This window comes from Chrysemys picta, chromosome 8 (genome assembly GCF_011386835.1).
Source record: "Chrysemys picta bellii isolate R12L10 chromosome 8, ASM1138683v2, whole genome shotgun sequence".
Taxonomy (NCBI): domain Eukaryota; kingdom Metazoa; phylum Chordata; order Testudines; family Emydidae; genus Chrysemys; species Chrysemys picta.
Window position 1 is genome coordinate 73815991 of NC_088798.1, and position 25845 is coordinate 73841835.

Consider the following 25845-nt stretch of genomic DNA (forward strand, 5'->3'; position numbering starts at 1 on the left):
ACTGTTTTTCCAAGTGCCATGAACAAACAGGTGATTTTCTAAATAGCTTTGTTCTATCTAGGTAATCAAGAAGGGCTTGGGAAACATTTAAGGTGTGCAGTTTGGCTTCCCCGAGTTTGAGTGAGGTTTGAGGAAGAAAGCTAGGAAACAGATGGTTCGGTTTAAGTGAAAGTCAGACACCTCACATTTTTCTAATAAATTTTATCGCTGTGGAATACCATACGAGGAGTATATGCCATGGACCTCACAAGCCCACCTGGCTGAGATGATAGCTACCAGAAAGGCTGTTTTAAGGGCGAGATGGTGGAGGGAGCACTTAGATAAGCATGCAAAAGGGGCTTCAAGACCCATCAGAACTACATTAAGGTCCCATGGTGGGGCAGGCTCCCGAATGCAGGGAATAAGCCGAACCAGTCCTTTTAGAAATTTTGAAACAGTGGAATGAGAGAACAGTTATATGTTTGAATGGGAGAGTGACATTCTGAAACAGCAGCTACATGAACCTCGATAGTGCTGATCGTGAGACCTGATAGCTTGAGCTGGAGGACAACCCAATGTTGGGATAGAAAATTTCAATGGATTGAGACCTTATTAGAAATCACAGATGGACATCTCTTCCACTTTGATGTGTAGACTGATTTTGTAGAGGGTTTCCTGTTCTGTATTAGGATTTCTGTGGAATAATCCTTGTCTGATGCATTCAACTAGCCAACTTCCAAGCAGTCCGATATAGAGATATGGGTACCGGGTGGAGAATTAGTCCCCTACAATGGCTGTTGCGGACAGATGCAGCAGAAATTTGAGTCAATACTGTCTTGCCTAATAAGGGACTGTATCCATCACTATGGCCACATCCTGCCTGATGTTCCTTATGACTCTTGGCATCAAGGGAACAGAAGACAATGCATAAAGACATTGAAACCAAAGAATGAGGAAAGCATCATGGAGGGACACTGGCCTGGTACTTGCTCTGGGCCAGAAGAGAGGGCAATTGTAATTTTTGTTGATGGAAAATCAGAGCACATCATCTTGTCTGTTGAGGAGGTGGTGTCTGTCAGGATCGGTACTGTGATTCCTTTCAGAAGTGGTACAAATTTGCTGCAGATTAGACAAATTGCCTTGAGTTTCAGCACTTTAATATGCAGTGAGGATTCTTAACTAGATCAGAAATGAGTCTGTAGCTTGTTTAGATTCCTCTCCACTAGCCACAGAGGCTTATGTAGTGTGTTGCTGTGGGAGGAGGGGTTCAGAATGATACCACTTTGCACACAATCTCTGGATTTGCCACTAGTCCAGGGAAGATAAAACGGGATTTGGGATCTTGAGATAAGTATCCATATAGTGTTAGGTAAGCTCGTAAACCGATCTGAGGCATCCTTGGAGAGGGCACAAGTGAAGTCTGACAAGAGGTGTCACACTTAAGTGGACAACATCATGTGGCCTACGTTTCTTGCGGTTATTACAGATCAGGGATGCTATGGGCTGAAACCTGTTCAGAGAGAGCTACGATTTCATCAACTTGGAATATAAAAGTTCCTTATAAATTCTATGGACTGAGCAGACGTGACAGATGACTACTTTTATTTCACCTCAAGTCCTGGAGAGTGCAACAGGTTGAGGTCTCTGGACAGGCCATTGGATAATTCCTGGAAGATTTCCCTCTCAGAAGCCAGTTACCCAAGTAGAGGTAAACATGCATTCCTTATGTTAGATGTGCTGTCACTACTGCCAGACATTTTATGAATACTTTTAGGGCTAGACAGGCCCTGTACTAACAGAGGTCATATCCTACTGTGATCCGAAGATATTTTCTGAGGACCAGGTGAAGAGCTATGTGACAGTAAGCATCCTGAAGGCCAAGAGCCACAAGCCAATCCTGAGCTTCTACAGACAGAATGATGGAAGCTTCCCTCACCATTCTGAATTTAAATGACTAAAATTCAAGTGTATGAATTTCTTGAATCACCTAGGTTGCGTCCCCCTCTTCCGGAAATAAGAAAATAGCAAGAATAGAAACTTTGAATTCCTGGGTTACTACTTCTAATGGCTTCTTCCTTCAGTTGTTTCTCATGAGATGGGTCCCCCAAACAGGGACATAGAAGACAGATCAGCTGGGGTCAAGGACTGAAATTGTAATCTCAAACACCCATTGGTTTGAAGTAATCCCAGTCTATGCCTGAGAAAAATGGGAAAGGTGGGGAGATGAGAAAAAGGAAGCTGTGGTGGAACTGGTACATGGCTCTTGACTTGAAAGTCAGACTTGTTGATTGGATGATGATGCAGGGTGGGTGGGTAGGTAGCAGAAGAGGAGGGGGCTTGTCTGGTGGGTGAATTGAGGCTAAGGGCATGTCTTCACTAGCAATGTTATTAACTAACTAAAACGATGGATGGATGGATAGATGGATGGATGGATAGATGAAAATGGACGTACCTTCTCTTGCACTACAATATACAGAGTATTTTCTGTTCTCCCTAGCAACTCCTAAAGGACTTGTAGTCTTCAATAAGTGGTATAGGGTAGGAGGTTTCCAGTGGATATTGTGGCAAGTCACCTTCATCCATTTCCTCAATGTACTCTCTTCCTTCCTGTTTTTCTTGATCTCTGAGGGTCTGCTTCCCTAACTGGGCTAGTAGGTATTCTGACCAGGGAATAAAATCTGGTGTGCTCAAAAGAGACATGAGGAGAATAAGTCCGTAGATGTCTCGTTGGAGAAGACCATGGAGCCCAGGAGGCCCAAGGTGGTGGACCAAAGGGACAGGTTTTGAGTCTTAAGGTGATGTCTGCCAGAGTAATACTGGATACTTCAGAGAGGTATGTCTGGATATTCTGCAGGGAGAAAATCTCATGGTGGGCCCTAAATTGAATCTCTGGTGTCAGAGGGTGGGATATATATTTATTGGGAATACCATGAAACTGTACATTTTATAAACTCCTTAAATCACATAAATCCAGTTACAGAAATGGAAATGTTTACAAGGTCTTCAAGCTCCATGACCATCACCAGAAAATCCACACAATCCTTATTTGGCTGTATCTGACTTCATAATGGATTCTGAATGCAAGTGGTCTCTCACTAATTATTACAATCCAAGAATTTAAAGGTCTACTGACATTTGGTAGAATTTAGGTTCTGTGAACCATGGAGTTCCTTTTCATTCAAGGAACTTACATACTCTATAGGAGAGTAATAAAATTATTAAATTCAGTCTTCATCTGCCACATCTCCCAGCAAGTAAAAAAGAACTTAACAGCAAATGTTTCCTGAATCTCCTAGAGTTTGAATTAATAGCTCAGCTGCACCCATTTTGTTTTTTAAATACATATACATGTACAAAAAAAGGAAGATTTTACTTGACTTTTTGGAAAGTTTAGGAAAATACTTATCAAAGAAAAACAGTGTTAAAACAGAAAAATACTTGAGAAGTTAGAGTTTAAAAACAGACTAAATCATTCCTAAAACCAAACTTCGTAGAATTCTGGTTGGAAACTTTAAAACAAAGCATTTTAAGAAAGCTAAATGTCTGCAAGTCAGGAAATTGAGTTTAAGTTCTACAACCAGCCTTACTTTTGAACACGTAACCTCATCCACTGTCTATCAGTAAAGCCACAAGTCTCCTTAATCCCAATTATTTCCCCCTATACTTAGATTTTCAACGTGAGCCAGGACACTCCATCTACTGACCTGCAAACCAACACGTGTTAGTAGGAGAACCTAATCACCTCCAAATCCATATTCCTGCTACGCTCCAGAGATATCTTACTTCTACCCTTAACATAGTATCAAATAAGCAACACCCTTCCATGATTTGCCATATAATCCAAATCGAAGACATCCACCCACTATACCAACCTCATTAAGACTCCACCATTACAGATAAGCATTATTATATATTTTACCACATATTGGCTGCAGATGCCTAAGTATCACATTCACAACTGGGGTGCTAGTACATTCTCTATAAAGGAGAGACAGACAGCATGTGTATAGAACACCATCATTTGCAACAAGATTCAGAGTTTAGAAAGATGCAGTTTTTGTTGCAATAGAGATGGCCACAACAAAACATACAGTTGTTCTTATGCTGTATCAATGTCATTGGATGGAGGGTAGGTGGGGTATGTTGAATACGAGAAAGTTGCAAAAGGGGGAGGGACTGCTCAGTGGTTTGAACATTGGCCTGCTAAACCCAGGGTTGAGAGTTCAATCCTTGAGGGGGCCATTTAGGGATCTGGGGCAAAAATCTGTCTGGGGATTGGTCCTACTACTAGATGACCTCCTGAGATTCCTTCCAACCCTGATATTCTAGGATTCTAACTCCAGATTTCCTGACTTTCACATTTAAGCTTACTTTAAACTCCAGAATTCTAATTAGGCTCCTGATGGTATTTTTTGAACCTTGACAAAAATTGTCTGGGAATTTTAGTTAAATTCCAAGCACAAAATCTAACAATGTCATGTGTGTAATACAAGGAACCTCAAAAAAATACAAAAGGTGAAAGTCACCTAAAGTTTCTTCACAAATGAAGATTTAAATACCGTACCTTTATAGCATGCTAATGTAAGTGCACTTTCTTTGAACTCATTGGAATGAGTGTTGATTCCTGCACCATATTCCAGAAGTACTCTTGCAACTTCAACATGACCTGCACTGGCTGCTTCCATTAAGGGGGTATGTCCATTTTCATTATGATCTTCTATATTAGCACCTGCTTTCAATAGCACTTTCACTATGTCAACGAATCCCCCAGCGCAGGCATAAGTGAGTGCTGTGTTCCCTAGGAGAAGATAAAAAGAACATACAGTAAGTAACCCCTTCCTCTTTCCCCTAATCCCAACTGTAAATAAATGAATCCAAAACCTATTTTAAACATATAGAATTTTAATCTACCTAAGTATTTATACCACAAATCAACCTAACAGACTTTTGCATTTCTCTCACCTATGATTTCAGGTGAGGTAGAAGATTCAGAAACAGATTAACAATAAGACATAACTATTTTACTGAAACATTGCCCTAGTTCTAAGACTCCTTTTATCAGCCTAAACCTTTTACTGGCCTATGTTATTGTCTCTAGGAGACCTAGAGACACTCAACACCCTTTTATCTTTCATCTCATTCAAATACTATCATTCCTGCTTTGTTTAGCCTCTGCCTTCAGTAAACTATATGCTGGTAATCTCTCTCAGCCAATACAGTCAAGTTCTGACAACTGGCTCACACTTCCCTCAGTATTTTTCACCACATGCCTAGTATTTATGTAAATGATTTAACCGTTCATTATTTTTTTCTGTCTTTGCCCCTAACCCATCATATTCTTCCTGTATAGAATGTGTTAATAAGAAAGCTTCCTATATTTCTGGATGCCCTTGGTATTCCTGCATCACTTGGTTTCAAAAATTGGCCACATTTTGTCTATTAGCAGTATCTCTCAGTTACTGCCTAGATGAAGTTTAGCTTATTTTTAATACTACTCTTTCACCTTCCCTAATCTCCCCAAATTCAACGTTTCTGAAATACCTTCAACAGAGGTATGGGTTAAGCCCTGGTTTACTTGCTCAAACTCATTATTTCTACCAGTGACTTATAGTATCCTTGAAAACTTCTGGGTTTCATTTTCAGGAAAGCATCCTGGTTATCTCAAGCACCTGGAGTCCATTTCAGCAGACTACAGATTCAACTTCTGATCTTCAAAAACAGCTCATTTTCCCTCTTCAGAACTCTTGCACCAGACAAGCAAATCACAGATGTAAATGCCTAGGGTTACCATACGTCCGGATTTTCCCAGACATGTCCGGCTTTTTGGGACTCAAATCCCCGTCCAGGGGGAAATCCCAAAAAGCCGAACATGTCCAGGAAAATCCGGTGCTGGGCGGCCGGGGGGGTGCGCCGGGCCGCCGGGGGCCACCAGGGGCCGGCGGTGTTGGGCGGCCGGGGGGTGCACCGGGCCGCCGGGGGTGCTGGGCGGCCGGGGGGTGCGCCGGGCCGCCGGGGGCCGGGAGTGCTGGGTGGGCCGGGGACCGGCAGTGCTGGGCGGGCCGGGGGTGCTTGGGGGCCCGGGGTGCTCGGCCGGGGGCCGGGGACCGGCAGTGCTGGGCGGGCCGGGGGTGGTCAGCCGGAGGCCGGGCCCGGGGCCGGCACCCCAGGGCCCGAGCCGACCCAGGCTGGAAAGGCCGGGGGGGGGGGGGGGGGGGGGCGGCAGCCTGGGCCACGCCTCCTCCCCCCACACACCCCTTACCTGCTTCAGGCTTCCCGCAAATCAAATGTTCGCGGGAAGCAGGGGAGGGGCGGAGACTTTAGGGAAGGGGCGGAGTTGGGGCGTGGGCGGGGCCCCGTGGAGTGTCCTCCTTTTGGAGGCACAAAATATGGTAACCCTATAAATGCCTCTCTCTAATTATGGCATAAATTACACAAGGGGCCACCGAATCACCTACTACTACTTCCTTCCTCTAGACCACTAGTTCTCAACCAGTGGTACACAATATGGCTGGGGATATACAGAGGTCTTACAGGGGGCACATCACCTCATCTAGACATTTGCCTAGTTTTACAACAGGCTACAGAAAAAACACTAGTGAAGTCAATACTAACTAAAATTTCATACAATGACTAGTTTATACTACTCTGTATACTATACAATGAAATGGAAGTACGATATTTATAAAATAAATCAATTGGAATATAATTATATGATAAAAATGAGAAAGTAAGCAATTTTTTAGTAAGAAAGTGTGCTGTGACACTTTTGTATTTTTATGTCTGATTTTGCAAGCAAGCACCTTTTAAATGAAGTGAAACTTGGGGTACACAGGACAAATCAGACTCCTGAAAGTGGTACAGTAGTCTGGAAAGGTTGAGAGCCACTGCTCTAGACCAGTGATACTCAGACCTCAGTAGTTCAGGAGCCAAATTAGCTATCAACATTATCCAAAAGAGTCATAGTAGCATGAATTCATTGTTTCATTTGCTACGATGACCGATGAAGTATTATTATTTAATATCTGCTACAATTGGTTAACAACATAGTAAAAGCATCCTGATTGGTTAATAATTAAATCAGAATGTTTTAATATCATGTGCTTCAAAGAGCCACTTGCGACTCAAAGCTTCAGTCTGAGTATCACTGTTCTAGACAGCAGCAACTCCTTCCTTCAGTTCTGCAGGCTTTACACTCCAGATCTGCAATAACTATATGCCTGAAGCTTATTTGAAATTGGCTTTCCTCTATTTATCCTGTAATACAATGTTTACCACCCTTGTCAGTCTTCCATCAAATGAATTACATGTTAAGTGAATGGTGTTGTAGCAAATTAAGTCGGTTAATTCTCTATCATGAAAAATAGTGTTTAATGGTTTCCTATCATATTAACAAAAAACAAGACAAACATTATAAAACTTCCCAAACTACCCTAAACTGACACAAAAAGCAAGAACTTCTTCCAGAAAAAAGTATTTGGGATCACTACACAGTTTTTTTGCTATGGACAAGGAATGAACAATGCACTACACTACACAAACTTTTAGTTTCCAGAAACAGTATTTGATCAGTTTTCAAAATTGATCATTTTTTCACCCAGCCAAATTAAAGAGCCGTAAGTATCTAAAGGTAAAAATAAAAATCTGAGTCTATATCTCAAAGTCATCTTATGAAACCCTAGTTCACTTTAAGCTTGCTAACAGGGATCTAAATAAAACTACATTTAAAAAGGGAAAGTGTTTGAACTACACCAAGTTTGAACAAAGGATTAAACTGAAATTTGGGCTAAAAAATATCACATAAGAACTAAACAGTTCAATTAAAATTTCTTTCTTGATATATGGAGGAAATGGTTGGCTGTGTTTTTGCAAGGGTTTTCCCTTAACATAAATCTTAAGGAAACTGCAGTTCTGGTAAGTAATAGTTACTGAATTATTATATTAAAATATCTTAGGCTTAATTTGTTCCAATTTGTTTCACTGGTGACCCTATTTCATAGGGGTCTTCAGTGGATAAAATGCTTTTGCATTAGAATTAACATCAAGGACTAAGGAAGAGCCATCTGGTTTCACTCAGGTGTTCAGTTTCAGCTGAACAATTATGGCTCCTGTTTGATGCCCTATAACAGTTCTGATTGTTTTACCCTTTGAATTGAAGTAATTTGTACTGTATTTTCTATTAAACGAAAGCACCACATACTTAAAAAATCAAATAGTTCAAAACATGCAAGTAAGAGGCTGGGACTGATTGGTACGTGCTAATCTTGTTAATCCATCCAGTTGCTGTTCCATACTTACCTGTTGAAGACTGGGCATTGACATCGGCACAATGAACAAGTAGCAGTTTTACAATGTCTACATAGCCTCCACTGGCAGCTGCCATTAGTGGAGTTATGTCTCCTTTATTCCCTCGATCTTCAACATTTGCATGCATCGCTAGTAGCACCTGAACAAACAAACAGAAGTTCACTTAGATGAGTTTTAACAATTATGTTTTGCTCCTTTAATTATGAGGGGACTCAGGGTATGTCTACACTACAAACCTAAGTCGACCTACAGCCACTGCAGTAATTACTGCGCTAGTACATGCCTACACTACCCTCCTTGGGTTGGTGGTGCACGTCCTCAGCAAGAATGCTTCCATTGACCTAAGAGGGGCAGTGTGGGGAGCGGACAGCCTGGTCTGGCAGCTCCCTGCCAGAAGTCTGGCTGGCTACCCTGCAGGCTTCTGGGTGCCCAGTGGGCTCTCTCAGCCTCCACTCCCAAAAGGGAGCCAGATACCCCTTGTCAATTTCACAGCCCACTGAGCCCTGAAATACACAAAAGACTGCCTGGCTCCTGGCAGGTGGCTCTCAGCTGAGACTGAGATCCAAAGTCACTCCGGGCTTCTCACCCCAGCTCCCGGCTGGGATCATGGTCCGAAGCCCCCCCAGCTTCTCCAGGGGAGCAGGGACATTCTTGTCAATGTTATGGCTCCTGGCATGAAATTGACAAGAGAGCAGATAGACACTGCATAGCCCTAACTACACAGACATAAGCCTTACGCCTCTCGTGGAGGTGGAGTTATTATGTCAGTGTAGTAGGGCACTCCCGTCGACTCTGGTACTCCACCAGGGTGAGAGGCGCAGGCGGAGTCGACGGGAGAGCGTCAGCCGTTGACTTACCGCAGAAGACACCGCGGTAAGTAGATCTAAGTACCTTGACTTCAGCTACACTATTCACGTAGCTGAAGTTGCATAACTTAGATCGATCCCTCCCCACATGTAGACCAGGCCTTAGAATGACTATTTGGCAGCACAGCTTGATATTGTCTGGAGTGATGTGCCTGGAAGTTAGAGGCCGATCATTTGAACACATACAAGATGTAATTTTCAAACAAGATCATTTATGTTGTAGCATGTCTTATTTGTTACCACCTCCTCTTTAGACTGAGGTCTTGTAAAAAGCATATTTAGTGGAAAACTGTCTGAAAGGCTGTTGAGCATGCAATAAAGTGAACTGCACTATATTTTACTTCACATTCCTTTTAGAGTACAAAATCCATTCTAATCAAAAGAACTAAAATGTTTGGCTTTCGAAGAGTTTCAGGCATATAGCACTCTTTATTTAAAGTCTCAGTCATAAGTGACTGCGTATTTTCTACTTACTTGTGCTAATTCATAATACCCAGCTGAACAGGCCAAGCAAAGAAGACTCTCCCCTTCTTCGGTATGTTCATTTACACTTCTTCCTTCATCCAGCAGCTTCCGGACAGCATTCACATCCCCATCGGAGCATGCTTCTGCCAAACTGCGACTGGAAAATTATTTATCATACAATGAACACACAGGAATAATTCTACAGCAGACAGGTAGTGAGCTTTCTGATAAACAACTAAAAAGTCAAGGTATATAGCAAAAGACTTGCTTAATTGACATGCTAGTTTGCTGTTTAGCACTTTGAAAGTGTCTTCCAGAAAGTGATATAGAAAGGCAAAGTGCTTTTCAAAACAAACAATAGCTCAACACCTTTGTGTAGGAGCTATTATTCCCTTTCACAGATGGTCTAATAGGAATTTGCTTCGATTTCGAAATAAGTGGCTAGCCACTGACAGCTGCATTGGTGCAAATCCCAGGTCCAGACAAGGGAAGCTATAATATGCACCAACGTAGCTCATCCCAGTTTCAAGCAGTTGTGCAAGTTGCAGCTTTCCTGTGTACACTTGAGGTTTGTACTGGGGCAGTTTTGACAGCAGCTAGCCATTGATTGCAAGAATGGGGCAAATTCCCAGTATAGACAATGCTTAAGTGACCTGCCTAAGGTCACATTGAATACTGTTGCAGAACTAGGAATAAACTAGATCTCCCAACTGCCAGTCCTCTGCTTTATCCATAAGACTTTTTTCTATTCCTACTGCCTGAACTATTTTATTGGAAGGAAATAAAGTAAAGAATGTTTAGACAAAAAACATTAATATGACAAATTATCCTTAGTTATTTGATTTTTTTGGACTGCCAAAATTTTAACTATACCTTTAAAAAATACCAAAGAAACTCAAGCCACTGAAGTTTGCAGCCTATCTAGAATAGTAAATTATTAAAATATGCCTATTGGATGGATTCATTATTTTATTTAGTTTTAACATTCCATCATACTGGGATACCTCAACTAAGGGCTTGGCTACACTGGCAATTAACAGCGCTACAACTTTCTTGCTCAGGGGTGTGAAAAAAACACCCCTGAGCGCAGCAAGTTGCAGCGCTGTGAAGTGCCAGTGTAGACAGTACTCCAGCGCTGGGAGCGATGCCCCTCATGGAGGTGTTTTTTTAGAGCGCCGGGACCACACAAGGCACGTTAAAGCGCTGCCACGGCAGGGCTTTAGCATTGACAGAGTAGACTAGCCCTAACACTGTAAGGAAGGGAGGTGGGTGGGTATTCTGTAGCTCCTTCTCATTCAAGAACCCCAAATCCGACAAAAAAGTAGGAAGTCTAGAGAAGTCAATGTACCTCTTACATTCCAAAGTGAAAACGCACCCGTGTAGCAGCATAAAATATATTGGAAACTGACTGACGTGCCAATTCAAGAAGGATAAAAAGGGCAAAGGTCCTTACGCAGTATTGCTATTCTCTAACTATCAAGCCGTCATGACCAATGCCCCCAGCTCTTGTCACCATAAAAGACCTCAAGGCTCAGGAAATACTTAGCCATTACCTTAAGCAACAGTTTTAAGGGCCAATGGGAGCTGCAGAGGCAGTGCTCGCGGCTGGGGCAGCGCATGGTGCCCCCTTGGCCGCGCCGCTTCCGGTGAGCCTGATAGGCAGCCTGCCAGCCCCACCAAACCGCCCCACACCCCAGAGCACCCGCGGTGCCCCCCAGGCTGTCCCCAAGCACCCAGAATTTAGTCAGGGTACAGTACAAGTCATGGAGAGGTCATGGACTGTGATTTTTTGTTTACTACCCATGAACTGTCCATGACTTTTACTAAAAATACCCATGCCTAAAACGTAGCCTTAGTCATGATTACCAACACATAACTGTAGGATCAACTCCAGCAGAACAATCAGAGTGATGTGTTCCTGCCAGTGCATCTTATAAGACATGGAAATTTGCCTTCAAAACGAGGACTGGTTGGCACAGTCAAAAGAGAAATTGGGCCCATTTATTTTCTGTGACACGTACACAAGCTGACTCAAGAGCCTCTCCTCTATCGCCCTCAGTGTACAGACTTGGATAGGAAGAGAAAGTTAACTTGTTAATTCGGGAATATATATGAGTTTCAATTTCCAACAAAGTACCAAAGAATTCCAATTATTAAACTACTCTTTGAATCCCTATAAATAATTCTCACTTGAGATACACACACTTCTCAGACAATGAAAATGTTAGTAGTTACCAGATAAGGACCCTTGGAGCCGGGCTGATAAGGAGGTGGAAGTCATTTGCCAGACTGAGCTTTTTGTGATTCCCTTCAGTGACTACAGCAGACATTTAAATATAGGATTAACAATGTAATGGGACAGTAATTGACATAATGGATCAGACTCTTGGTCCACCTAGTCGGTATCCTGTCTCCAACAAAAACCGGCATCAGATACTGCAGAAGGTGGTGCAAGAAACCTCAGAGTAGGCAGATTTGGCATAATCTACCCATCCGAAAGGTTTTATCCCAATCCTTAATATTTAGAGTGGCTTCAGCCTTAAGCCTGAAGTTTTATATCCTTTCCAAAATATTTTTTTGCATTAATTCAAACAACTCTGGATGTTCTTGTTATCCAAATAAATATCCAATCCCTCTCAAAATTCTGTGAAGTTCTTTGTCTCTGACTTCCTGTGGCAGTGAGTTCCACAATCTAGTTACATGTCTAACACTGTTGCAAAAAAAGCGAACATCATTCTGTGATGTATAAGCAGGAGTGTTGTAAGCAAGACATGAGAAGTAATTCTTCTGCTCTACTCTATGCTGATTAGGCCTCAACTAGGGAGTAGTGTGTCCAGTTCTGGGCGCCACATTTCAGGAAATATGGGGACAAATTGGAGGAAGTCCAGAGAAGAGCAACAAAAATTATTAAAGGTTTAGAAAACATGACCTATGAGGGAAAATTGAAAAAATTGTGTTTGTTTAGTCTGGAAAAGAGAAGATTCAGAGGTGACATAACAGTTTTCAAGTACATAAAAGGTTGTTACAAGGAGGAGGGAGAAGAATTGTTCTTAACCTCTGAGGGTAGGAAAAGCAGCAATGGGCTTAAATTGCAGCAAGGGAGGTTTAGGCTGGACATTAGAAAAAAGCTTCCCAACTGGAATAAATTACCTAGGCAGGTTGTGGAATCTCCATCATTGGAGATTTTTAAGTGCAGGAGACTGAACTAGACCTCTCAAGGTCACTTCTAGTCTTATGAGTCTATGATGAGTGAAAAAGTATTTCCTTTTCTCAATTCTGAATTTATCACCTGCCTCTCAATTTCACTGAATGCTCCCCTTGCTCTTGTGTTATGAGACAAGGAGAGTAGAAGTTTCCCATCTATCTTTTCTAGACCATTCATTAGTTTAATCTTTTTACACATCTTCATCCCCCTTCTAAGGAGAAAATCTCCCTCCCCCCAAAAACCAAAACTCTCTTCCTACAAGAGTTTTTCCATGCCCTTAATCACTCATCATCCTTTTCTGAACCCCCTAGAACTCTGCAATACCCTTTTTGAGATGGGGTGTATTACTGCAGACGGAGGTCATACCATTTGATTTTTTTTTTCCATTTAGAGAAATACTCTAAAATACAACAGTGTATAGATCCAATCATTTTATTATCCTAATCAAAGTAAATATTTTATACAAAGAATTGGCTGTATATATTGTGTACATGGCTGTGTATTCAAGCCAACCTATTAAGGAATCAAACTGAAGCTGAATATGCTCATAGCAACGACTATGAAAAACAGAAGTTACAAAGCAATATGAATGATTATGGACATTGAACTTGCTTCTAGTTGACACAAAGAATACATCTTCTCCAAACTCTTCTTCCCGTTTGTTATCTGCTCAAGTATTGCCCACTCCCTATGCTATTCTCAAGACTAAATGATTATGTATATTATTTTAATTATATAATTTAAAAAATTCACATAATCAACTCAGTGAGCTAAATACACAAATTATTCTATGGCTTGTGTTATATAAGGTCAAACTAGATTATCATAATTAGCCCTTCTGGCCTTAAACATCTACAAAATATAAAAATGCTCTTGCAATACACTACCCCATTCCTTCCCCCAGATCCCCATGTATGTTATTTGTCTAACAAATGATAAACTGAGGGGAAAGGGCCTTGTCCTATGTTTGAAAGGAGCCAGGCACATCTATGATGCTATAATTAAAAACATCATAATTTATAGATGCTAAAGGAATAGCGTTTGTGATTTAATTAAGTTTTATGTCCATTTCTAAATTCCTTGAAGAACTGTTCTCCATGAACAGTACCTCAAATCTTAGTTCTGCAGTATGTACAACACAGTATTTCAACAATTATTCAAGTTTCCTCCAGGCCCACATACAGTACCACCTTAATGTCAAATATCTGAGGGGAAGCTGACAGACATCTTGCCCCTTAACTTTCAAAAGCTGAAAGCAGAAGATACTGAGGCTTCAGCAGCTTAAAGTGACACTTCTCTTTCCTGCTGAAGGAGTGATGTGAAAGCATGCTTCCTTGGGACTTAAGACAATCACTTGATTCTGGGGCATTGGGGCAGCCATATTCTCCTGATTAATCAAGTTGACAGATGTTTCATGGACAAGTATTAGGAAATTTAGTTTTTCCTCCAAAACCTTAGAGCAACAGCCTCTGGCAGATGACTATCCTATGAGGACTACCCCAGACAATGAGCTATCTAACCTTTAGTTTCATAAAAAGACAACCCTCGAAGTTGCTCCGGCAGTAGTTATGGCAAAAAAACTAGCATCTCTGGGTACGTCTATACTGCAATTAGAAACCAGTGGGAGGCCCATGCCAGCTGACTAGGGCTCAGGCCAACGGGCTATTTAATTGTGATGTAGACATTTGAGGTCAGGCTGGAGCCCAGGTTCTAGGAACCTGCAAGGTGGGAGGATCCCAGAGCTTGGGCTGCAGCCCCTTTGCCCAGACCCGGCCACTTGCAGGTGTCTAATTGCAGTGTAGACATACCCTCTGTGGGAATGGTGAGGCTGGCTTTCCATTATAAGCAAGCTTTTGTTTAAGAAGTTTTTTGTACAGGAGAGACTGACATCACACACCAAATGGGAAGAAGGGCAACTTTCTCAAAATGTTAAGAGAAGGAAGGATGCTACAATGCACTATTACACTGTCCTTGCTACAGTCCCTAGCTAACAGCTTGAGGTAAGGTATGCAATGCCCTGAGATTTGAGAACATGGCTGCTGCTACTACTAGCAAGGGATTTATGTGACCGAGAGGTGGGAACTGCAAAAGTAATTAAATCCAAAAAAATCATTTTCAAATCTACAATTTAGATACCATAATTTAAATTATATGAAAATGTAAGCCTTTACATACTTGTCCACTTGTCCTGCATTGTGATTGTTCTCTGCTCTCATCCGTGTCAATGCAGCAGCAGCTTCATCCAACGCACAGCTGACAGACGAAGTCAGTCTTCGGAGCACCTCAGGATCTGCGAAGGCTTTACCATCGGCAGTGGACAATTTACCAATTCCTTCAGTGTTTGTTCGTTCATCAATCAGGTTAGTATGAAAGTCACACAAAAAAATGCAAAGACACTATTTTAAAATTTCAGTCACATGCACTATTAGTAAAAAAAGTCATCTGCAAACATGCTCGAAAATCAAATATAATTAAAATAACTTTTTTATAATCTGAAATTTTAATTATAGCATAGCAGCAGCAAAGCTATGTTTATTTGCAGTTCTATTATATGCCCCAATTTCAAGCTTATACCTTTTGAAAAAACTCTTGGGGTGGAGAACAAGCAGGGGAAACAAGTCTAAAAGTGAATGTCTGGGAAGCTTTGATGTAATGCCATTTGGCTTCTTTAAGATTATCTGAATTTGAAGAACATTTTTCCACTCCAATTTTTCAGATGCCTCCCCCTCCCCACGTTCCCCACAACTTAGGAAGTAAAAAACGTAAAAGCTTCCTGAGGATTTAGTTATCAACAAGGATAAGTGCTTTTAACAAGCTTGAAAAAAGTTTAAACTATTTGTTTGATCTTCAAGTAGCTTAATGTACGGAAGCACAGAAAACCAGATAAAACCAAAATAAAGTATCTTACTCCACAATGTAGTAAAACAGTGATTTTTTGAATGACCGTGTATAGTAAGATTTTTAACCTCAGTAAATTTTTTAATCGGTTTCTTTAAAAAAAATAATGAAGCTTAGTACCAGTTGTGTAGTTGACCTTTATGACATAAACTGATGCACTTCTGAATCTACAGACTAGCATACAAAAGAAAGGGAAACTTACCTCATTAGTCTCAATGCCACTCAAATGCCAACAATGAAAACTTTTTCACTGCTGATACCACTGTGTGGTACAACTATAGAAGCTTATCCCGCATAGCTAGTTGTACCAAAGGACATACTCAGAGGTAAGGCCCCATCTATTTGACAAATGTAAGCATTCTGGCACAATTGTACTTGCAGCATAGACTTAAATCAAGTACAAACATGCAACTAGTCAAGTGTTTGGTAACATACAGAATACAATAGTTCACAGCAGTGGTTCCCAAACTGTCAGTCATGACCCACAGGATGGCCCTGAAAGAGTACCAGGAAGGTCATGAGACAAGAGAAAAAAAGATGCAAGAAAGCTTCTAAACAAACAGCCACCAGGGCAGTGCCATCTGCTGTTGGAGCATTAGGGTATGTCTACACAGCATTTTGGACCGAACCTCCCAGCCTAGACCCAGAGACTCAGCCTAGTGGAGCTCATGCTAGTCTCCCTTCTTGTATAGCTCTATAGACAGCAGTTTGAAGTTGTGGGTCTCATGGGGGTTCAGGCTCTGATCCTAGGAAAGAGGGTGGGCTTCAGTGCCTGAATCAGCTGACCCAAGCTAGGAAGCTGGCTCCAAAATGCTGCACAGATCATACCCATAAAGCGCTCTCACACCCACAGCTCCAGCCAGCCAGGAAAGCTAGGAAGTGCCATCTGCTGCCAGAACAATACACTCACAGCAGCAGCAGCATGCCTTCCTATGGCCAGCAGCAGGTCGCAAACTCCATGTGGAGGATGCAAAAGCAATGCAGGAAGAATGGGAAAGGGAGGGAGACTGGTGGAATCCCTTTCTTCCAGCACATGGGGCAGCAGGCCAACTAAAAGGATCTAGTGGGCTTGATGTGGCCCTCAGTTCCCAACCCTTCTTTTGGTTTAGTGTTCGAGGGCCCCCAGGAGACAGAGGCCCTGTGTGAGTCACATTGGTTAATCCACCCAAAATTTTCAAAGTAAACCGTTAAGATGGAGTGTTCTTTTATGCAAAGCCAACCTGACAACTAAGGTATCAGGAGGGTCATGTGAACAGAGGTGAGTTTAAAGGGGGTCAACAGCATGAGCAATTTGGGAACCACTGGTTTACACATTACTGGAAACTAACACACTGATTCAATGGTAGCAAATGTAGGTCATCTTTAATAAGCTAAGCAACAGTGTGTCTTGACTAGCTATTTAATCACAGATGTAACCAGGGCCACACCAGAAAGATAAAACCCCTGTGAAAGTGATTCTGGACAACACATTTCAGAAATCTTAACATCTGCCATATGTACACCTTCTGATTCTTTTGAAATTCAACTATGTTTTCTATTTTTCCCAGCTCGTAACCCTGAGTCTAGCATTAGTAACCATGCTTTAAAAGTAGTTTCAAGCATCATTCAAAGAATCCCAAATTAGAGACATAAGAAACCTATTACAGCATCCAATTCACCTCCTCACCAGTACAGGGATCTATGGTTATAAACCTTAGAGCCTTACCAAATTTCTTCAAACTGGAAAAAATTTAGGATGGCTTATATGCTTGACCAAGGGCCAAATATATAATCTGATCACATTGAACTGACTTGCACAGCTCGATACTTTCTGCAATCTGGTCCTATGCTGCTATTGCAACTTCGAATACTCAAGGCTGTATAGATCCAAGTCCACTGTCTTATTATGAAGCTCCAGAATCCTTGTTAGATTTGAATATTGCCATTATGGATATAGGTAGGGGTGTATAAAGCAACAAGTCTATCACAGGAGTGAGCAACTACAGCCACATTCATCAACAGACAAGCCTAGATTTCGAGGGGAAGAAGAGCTTCCTAACCAGCTACCAGGTCCTTTATCCAATATGGGAAATTTCAATGCCTGCAGGAGATATAGGGGGACACTCTCTCACCGCTTCCAGATATTAAAATCCATCCCTTTACTAACTGCATTGCTTCTTTGAGAAAGAGCAGCTCTGCATTACCCAGAAAATCAGCTTGCCCTGTATTTAGTTGGAGGTCATTCCCACCCCCATGATTCACTAGATAATCAGAAAATGGGCTTTCCCACTGCAGATATAACATGGGGCTTCTCAAAACATTCTCTATGAGGACACCCATTTGGACCATTCAAGTACCTCATCTCCTTATTAGAGTTTATTATGGCAGAGCTGTTGCAATTTCCTAGTTAAAGCTGGGTTCGAATACAAATTCAAAATAGGAGTTCAACCTTGGTATTTTGTATGAAAAATAGTACATCACGTTTTCATCATAATTTCAAAGTCATGCTTGAATTTTCAAAGAAATCTGTTAATTAATCTGAATTTATGAGTTTAATAGTTAACAATTGGCCTTAAAGTTCACATTCTGCGTTTCACAGTGCTTCTGGCTCCTCCAGCTTAAAAATCTAAAAGAAAGTCTAATTTGTACATAGTAAGAGTTTAGGGGTCCATCTGGGGTTATCATCAGAGTGTTTAGGAGTCTCATTAATAGAAGACCTTGGGCCCAGCACTGTACAAACAGAATAAAAAGACAATCCCTGCCCCAAAGAGCTTACAATCTAGACAGAACACAAGAGGCAACAGATGGATACAGATCGACCAATAGATCAGTACAAGCAAACAATGAGAATATTGGTCAGCATGATTGGCAGTGGTCTCAGCCCACCAACAGTCTTACAGTTAAGTTTTTTGTAGGCATCATAGCATAATAGTTTTAAGAAAGGATTTGAATAAGAACAATGAAGTGGCTCTGCAGACTTTTTCCTAAGCATGAGAGGACAGCAGAGGAAAAAGCACAAAGTTGCTTCTCTGATCATTTAACAAGTGGATGATAGAGGATGGCATCATGGGCCAAATCAGAGGCAGGAATCAATCTTTCAATGCTGAATAAGAGAGGTAGGGTGGAACATGAAGGGCCTTGAAAGTGAAGGCAAATAGCTTATGTTTGATATAAAGAGGAAGCCAGTGGAATGATGCAAACAGGGATAACATGGTCAAGGTGACAGATTAGGAAAATGATTTTTGCTGCAGCATTCTGAATGGACATATATTCATTGTTTATTAACAAAATTAAAAATTGTATTAGCCTTACTTCTCAGAACTGAACCCTATATTCCACTGTTAGTAGACAAAACATTATATGTATTACTTCTATTCTCCAATGCAGTATGCAGAAAGCTGGCTTCCCCCCCGCCAAGATTACAATACTTCATTTTCTTATATGTCCACAGTAATGTTTCCTACTTCCAAAACTGGCAGCTAACATGGTGCACAGGAAACAGATTTTGCTAGTCCAGAGGCATTCGTGTTGGATAAAAGGCCTGGTTTACATTACAAACTTAGGTCAACATAAGCCGCATTAAGTTGATCTAATAATGTATGTCTACACTATCGAGTCGCTTCCACCGACCTAAGAGGCCTCTAAAGTCAACTTCTGTACTTCATCTACACGAGAGGCGCAGCCCTTGATTCGACATCCATGGGTCGACATGGGTATACTGTAGACACTGCGTTGTGTAACTCGAACACATTGGCCTCCAAGAGGTGTCCCACAGTGCTCCGCTGTGACTGCTCTGGAGAGCACTTCAACTCCACTGCATGTCAGCCAGGTACACAGAAAACAGCCACTCCCCTGTTAAAGCCCCGGGAACTTTTGAATTTTCATTTCCTGTTTGATCAGCATGGAGAGCTCGCCAGCTCAAGGACACAAACGCGCTCCAGCATGGAGTACACAGAAGGTGGTGGATCTTAATTCTGTGTGGGGAGAAGAGTCTGTGCAGGCAGAGCTCCAATCCAGCAGAAGAAATGCTGACATCTATGCCAAGATCATGGAGGGTATTGGGGGGGGAGGGGGGGAAGGAGGAGAGAAAGGCTACACAGGGAAATGCAGCAGTGCTGCATGAAAATGAAGGAGCTTCAGCAAGCATACCAGAAGACAAGGGAAGTGGTCATTCTGGTTCTGCCCCACAGACATGCGTGAGGAGCCGCGTGCGATTCTCAGCAGTGACCCCACCACTACCTCAAAACGCTCCATAGATACCTCCCAGGGCCCCAGGCAACCTCAAGCTATAACGAGGAGAACATTGTTGATGAGGAGGAGGAGAACGAGAACGTGAAACAGGCGAGCAGAGGATCTATTCTCCCTGACAGCCAAGAACTGTTTTTAACCCGGGAGCCCATCCTTTTACCAGACCAGTTGGTGGTGGTGCATGATGCCAGGGAAGGCACCTCTGGTGAGTACACATTTCCAATCAAATTGTAGGGGTTATATGCTATTTTTTATATTTAATCTGAACAAAAAAAAAAAGTAGGTGTAATGGGTATCTGTGGCCACTCCAGCTATGCACAGGGTGCTCTCTGAAAAAGAATGTTTATGTGCGCGGGGATGGACCATGAATCCTCCATGGAGATCTCTAGGAAGCTTTCATGGAGGTACTCTGCAATCCTTTGCAGAAGGTTTGCAGGAAGGCCTGCCTTATTTCATCCACCACGATAGAACACTTTCCTGCACCACTCCAGTATTAACTCTGCTGGCATCATTGCAACACACAGCATTGCAGCATAAGGACCAAGTCAGTACCCAGATGCTTGCAGCATCTACTTCCTTGCCACCTCTGTTATCCTCAGGAGAGTGATATTGCATAGGGTCACTTGGGGAAATGGGGGAAGTTTTCAGTGTTAGCCCTTAAACCTCAAACAATTCACAAAACAATCCACCCCGTTTGGTGAAATCTGGGTTACACAACCATGCTTTCCTAAATGTGCCATGGTTGTGGTTGGAAGGGATCACCATGTATTGCAAGCAGCATAAAAAAGGGCTGCTTCCTGTTGGTCTCCCTTCTCCCCAACCCTCCCGCTTTTGTAAAAATACCTAACTATTTGGGGGGGGCTTTATACTGGTGCCTGTCCTCAAGCACCATCCAGGTTGCTAGGGGAAAGGGGGCTTTTCTCAAGTTCCAACCTGTGATTCCAACTATGTCTTCACAAAAGCAGCAGCACAAGACCTCTCGCCCATGCCTCATGGCCTTACTCACCACAGCTGGAGCAGCAAACTGACTCTTGCAATAGCCAGTGATTGTGATTACTTTGTGGCTTGCAGTGAAGTGTATTGAGGGGTGTTCTTTTTAATAAAAAAATTAACCTTGCACCAGAAACAATGTATGCACTGTCAATGCTACCCTTGTGCTTTACATTCCTTTCAGCTGAAACCTTGTCGGTCTGTGCATCCTCCACATCGGGACAGAGACTTTCCCAGATTAGAAGACGGAAAGAGACGACTCGGGAGGACACAGTCAATGAGTTAATGTGCGCCTCCGAGAGGGATAAGAGAGAGCTCAGAGCATGGAAGATTACACTGTCGGAGAACCTGGACATGTTCAGGGAGGACAGGTGAGCATGCAGGGAACAAGAGTGTGCCACGCAGGAAGAAATGCTGCGGATTATGAAAGAGCCAGACATGTTGAGGTGTCTGGTTGAGATTCAAGAAAGGAAGCTGGATGCTAGAGTCCCTCTGCAGCCTGTGCTGAATCTACTGCCATCATCAACCAGTTCTACATCCTCCTCCTGCAAACATCCTATGAGGCAGGGGGAGGGTTCAATATCCCTTACACTCAACATCAGGGGAGTGCAAAAGGACCAGAAGGTACCCATTCCCACACCTTTGATTGTTATTGCAGTGCATCTATAAGAAAACTTGCCTTGTCTCTCCCCACCCCACCCCCACCTCCACCCACTCAGTGTTATCAGCCCTTTTGCCCCAGGTTATCTTACTTTTCTTTGCTATCTGTATTTGTGCGCATAATAAAACAATGGATTTAGGAGAAAAAGCTCTTTATTCATGCCACACACACGGTGGTTGGTGGGGGTGGAGTTTACAGGGGAGAAAATGCAATGGAGGGAACAATTTGGTAAGGAACAACACAGATAAGTGTCACATTACTCAGGCTCATTGCTGAAACTAGTTTTCAAAGCCTCACAGAGACGCAGAGCCCCTCGATGTGCTCTTCTTATTGCCCTGGTGTCTGGCTGCTCAAAATGACTGCCAGGCAATCTGCCTCAACCCCCTACACTCCTGGAAACTTTTCTCCTTTTGTTTCACAGATATTATGGAGCAGACAGCAGGCAGCAATAACAATGGCGATATTGCTTTCACTGAGGTCTAACCTAGTAAGCAAACACCACCAGCGACCCTTTAAATGTCCAAAGGCACATTCTGCACTTGCTCAGACTATGGTTGAACAGGCTGCCAGTATATGGCTTCATGAGCCACGGGAGCAAAGGGTAGGCTGGGTCTCCCAGGATGACAATTGGCATTTCAACATCACTAATGGTTATTTTGTAGTCTGGAAAAAAAAATCCCTGCTTGCAGTTTTCTGAACAGACTTGTGCTCCTAAAGATGCATGTGTCATGCACCTTTCCCGATCATCCTACATTGATGTCGGTGAAACGGCCCCGGCACTTGCAACACCATTGAGAAGTACCCCTTTCAGTTTATGTACTCTTTGGCAAGGTGGTCCGGTGCCAAGACAGGGATATGTGTTCTATCACTCCACTGCAGTTAGGGAACCCCATCGCAGCAAAACCATCCACTATATCCTGCACATTGCCCAGAGTCACTACCCTTCTTGGCAGAAGTCTGTTAATGGCCCTGCAAACTTGGATCACAACAAATCCCATGGTAGATTTACCCACTCTAAAAACTGATGCCCCACTGACCAGTAGTAGTCTGGCATTGCAAGTTTCCACAGAGCTATCACTACTTGCTTCTCCACTGTCAGAACAGTAAACTCCTCACTTAACGTTGTCCTGGTTAATGTTGTTTTGTTGCTACGTTGCTGATCAATTAGGGAACATGCTCATTTAAAGTTGCGCAATGCTCCCTTATAACGTCGTTTGGCAGTTGCCTGCTTTGTCGACTGCTTGCAGGAGTCCTTCGAAGAGCAACCCCTCCTTGTGGGGATTAGAACTGGGGGGGTGGGGGGGCAGTAGCCTCCCCCCCCCCCACATCAGCTCCCCTAAATTCCCTGTATGGTATGTGGCTCGGCAGCTACCCAGCAGCAGTTCAGGTGGCCCTCCCCCCATTGCCATGCTGCTCCTGCCCTGCCCTCTGCCTTCGAGCTGCTTGCTTGCTGGGGGAGAGGAGTGCTGATATCAGGATGTCCCTCTGCTCCTGCCCCGCCCTCCCCGCCCCCCTCCCACAAAGCAGAGGAAGGGGACAGGGCTCCAGGACAGAATGGAGGGAGCTTACTGGAAGCTGTTGCTTAGTCTGAACTGGCTGATCTGCTTAAAAGGGCAACGTACTTGAAGTGGGGTCAGCATACTTAAAGGGGCAATGCATGTCTCTCTCTCTCTCTCTCTCATGCACGGACCCCCCAGCACTTTGGAAAGTCAGCACCTGTGCAGCCATGCATGTGCTGTCAGGAGGAAGGAGTGGTGCGCTCCAGCTGGATAGCCTGGGCTCATCATCATGTTCAGTTTTTGCAGGAAAGTGTTTGCAGCTATTGCCCAGCATCTATTGTTTCCCCTCCCTCCTGCCTCAGTCCATGCTGCCTTGTAGACTGTGAAGCTACATTAACAACAACGTATTAAACCTTGAGGGCTCAGCTGAGTGCTAGTTCATCATTTAGCAGGAAGGGATTCCCCAGGAAATATTCCACCACCTCAACCAAGCTTCACAAACATCACTGTTGTATATAATATTAAACTGTTTGTTTAAAATTCTGTAAAACTTATACTGTATATGTATATAATGTCTTTTGTCTGGCAAAAAAAATTCCCTGGAACCTAACCCCCGCATTCAGGTTAATTCTTATGGGGAAATTGGATTCACTTAACATCGCTTCCCATAAAGTCGCATTTTTCAGGAACATAACTACAACATTAAGTGAAGAGTTACTGTATTGCTGAGCTTCAGGGCTAGGGAAAGCTCTTCACACAGTTCTGGGAAAGTGGCCTTATGCATTCAAAAGTTCTGCAGCCACTGCTAGTCATCCCATAGCTGCATAATGCAGTCCCACGAATCAGTGCTTGGTTCCCAGACCCAAAAATGGTGCTCAACTATGTCAAGGTGATGCATGACTGTTGCCAGCTACTGCGATTTGCTCCGCTTTATGTCTTCCAGCAGGGCTGCCTGCGTGACATCACATTGTTCTATACAGCGGTTCCTGTATCCGCTGTGTAAATTCTGCAGGATAAGGTATGAGGTGTTTGTAATGAGCACAACAGTGTACATGCTGAGCGGGGTCCGCACGGGTAACCCAGGCTTATGAAAAAAGGTGCAAAAAAGGCTTGGTTTGTTTGCCATTGATTTAAGGGAAGGAAGAAGGGAGGCTAGTGTATCATGAAAGGCTAACACCATATTCCCATAACCACCCACACCAACGTTTTGGTCCCACAAGGCATTGCAAGCCCAACCCAAAATTCCACTCAGTTACATGCACTATGGGATAGCTACCCACAGTGCAGTGCTTCGTGCATCGATGCAAGCCCTGCTAGTGAGGATGCACTCCGCCGACACAATGAGCGTAGTGTGGACACTCAAGATCAACTTGCTTAACTCAGAGGCTCGATGTCGACTTACATAAAGTTGACTTAACTTTGTAGTGCAGACATGGTCAAAGAAGGTGATTTTTGACACAGAAATGCCTTTTGAAAACCAGGATTTTCATGAACATTTTTCAAAGCACTAGCTTCCCAAAGTATTTCATTATCCAGAACTGTGCAGCAAAGGGAAGGGTATAAAAGGAGAAGAGCAATCTTGTCCATTTGTGATGGGATGGGAAATTTGCAGAAGAAGTGCAAGGAGACTAGCATCACTAATGGGGCAGAGTTAATTGTGGTGTAGTCTCTAGTATGGTGTTTGTCTGGATGGAGGAAAAGATATTAAGATGCCCTAAATTTTCATTTCCTCAACACACCATACTATTTGTGTGTATGAATATTTATTCAGAACAATGAATTTTAAAACAGTGGGCCAAATTCAGCAAACCTGGCTCAGCTAGTCAAAATGATTACACTAGCCTAAAGGCAGACTACATTCTGACAACTTTTTTCTTCTGGACCCATGGGAAGGAGACCCTGGAAGAATTCCACCATGCTTTCAACAGCTTCCACCCCACCATCAACCTCAGCCTGGACCAATCTACACAGGAGGTCCACTTCCTAGACACCTCTGTACAAATAAGCGATGGCCACATTAACACCACCCTATACCGAAAACCCACTGACTGCTACGCCTACCTTCATGCCTCCAGCTTCCACCCCGGTCACACCATACGATCCATCGTCTACAGCCAAGCACTGAAGTACAATCGCATCTGCTCCAACCCCTCAGACAGAGACCAACACCTACAAGATCTTCACCAAGCATTCTCAAAACTACGATACCCACACAAGGAAATAAAGAAAGAAATCAAAAGAGCCAGATGTGTACCCAGAAGCCTCCTGCTACAAAGACAGGCCCAGAAGAGTAACCAACAGAACTCCACTGGCCATCACCTACAGTCCTCAGCTTAGACCTCTCCAACGCATCATCAGTGATCTACAACCCATCCTGGACAATGATCCCTCACTTTCACAGACCTTGGGAGGCAGGCCAGTCCTCGCCCACAGACAACCTGCCAACCTTAAGCATATTCTCACCAGCAACCACGCATCGCACCATAACAACTCTAACTCAGGAACCAATCCATGCAACAAACCTCGATGCCAACTCTGCCCACATATCTACACCAGCAACACCATCACAGGACCTAACCAGATCAGCTACAACATCACCGGCTCATTCACCTGCACGTCCACCAATGTTATATATGCCATCATATGCCAGCAATGCCCCTCTGCTATGTACATTGGCCAAACTGGACAGTCACTACGCAAGAGGATAAATGGACACAAGTCAGATATCAGGAATGGCAATATACAAAAACC

General features: G+C 43.1%; 1 protein-coding gene across 20 annotated transcripts in view; it reads right to left on the reverse strand.

Moving 5' to 3' along the window:
* ANKHD1 (ankyrin repeat and KH domain containing 1) overlaps positions 1–25845 on the reverse strand; it is a 199477-nt gene that overhangs the window by 104523 nt on the left and 69109 nt on the right. For all 20 annotated transcript variants that reach the window (XM_065555838.1, XM_065555831.1, XM_065555847.1 and 17 more), the window contains exons 3-6: positions 14995–15151; positions 9624–9771; positions 8275–8422; positions 4544–4777 (exon numbers count right to left, since the gene is read on the reverse strand). In XM_065555838.1, the coding sequence (XP_065411910.1) occupies positions 4544–4777; positions 8275–8422; positions 9624–9771; positions 14995–15151 (687 nt within the window). The remainder of the gene's footprint in view (positions 1–4543; positions 4778–8274; positions 8423–9623; positions 9772–14994; positions 15152–25845) is intronic.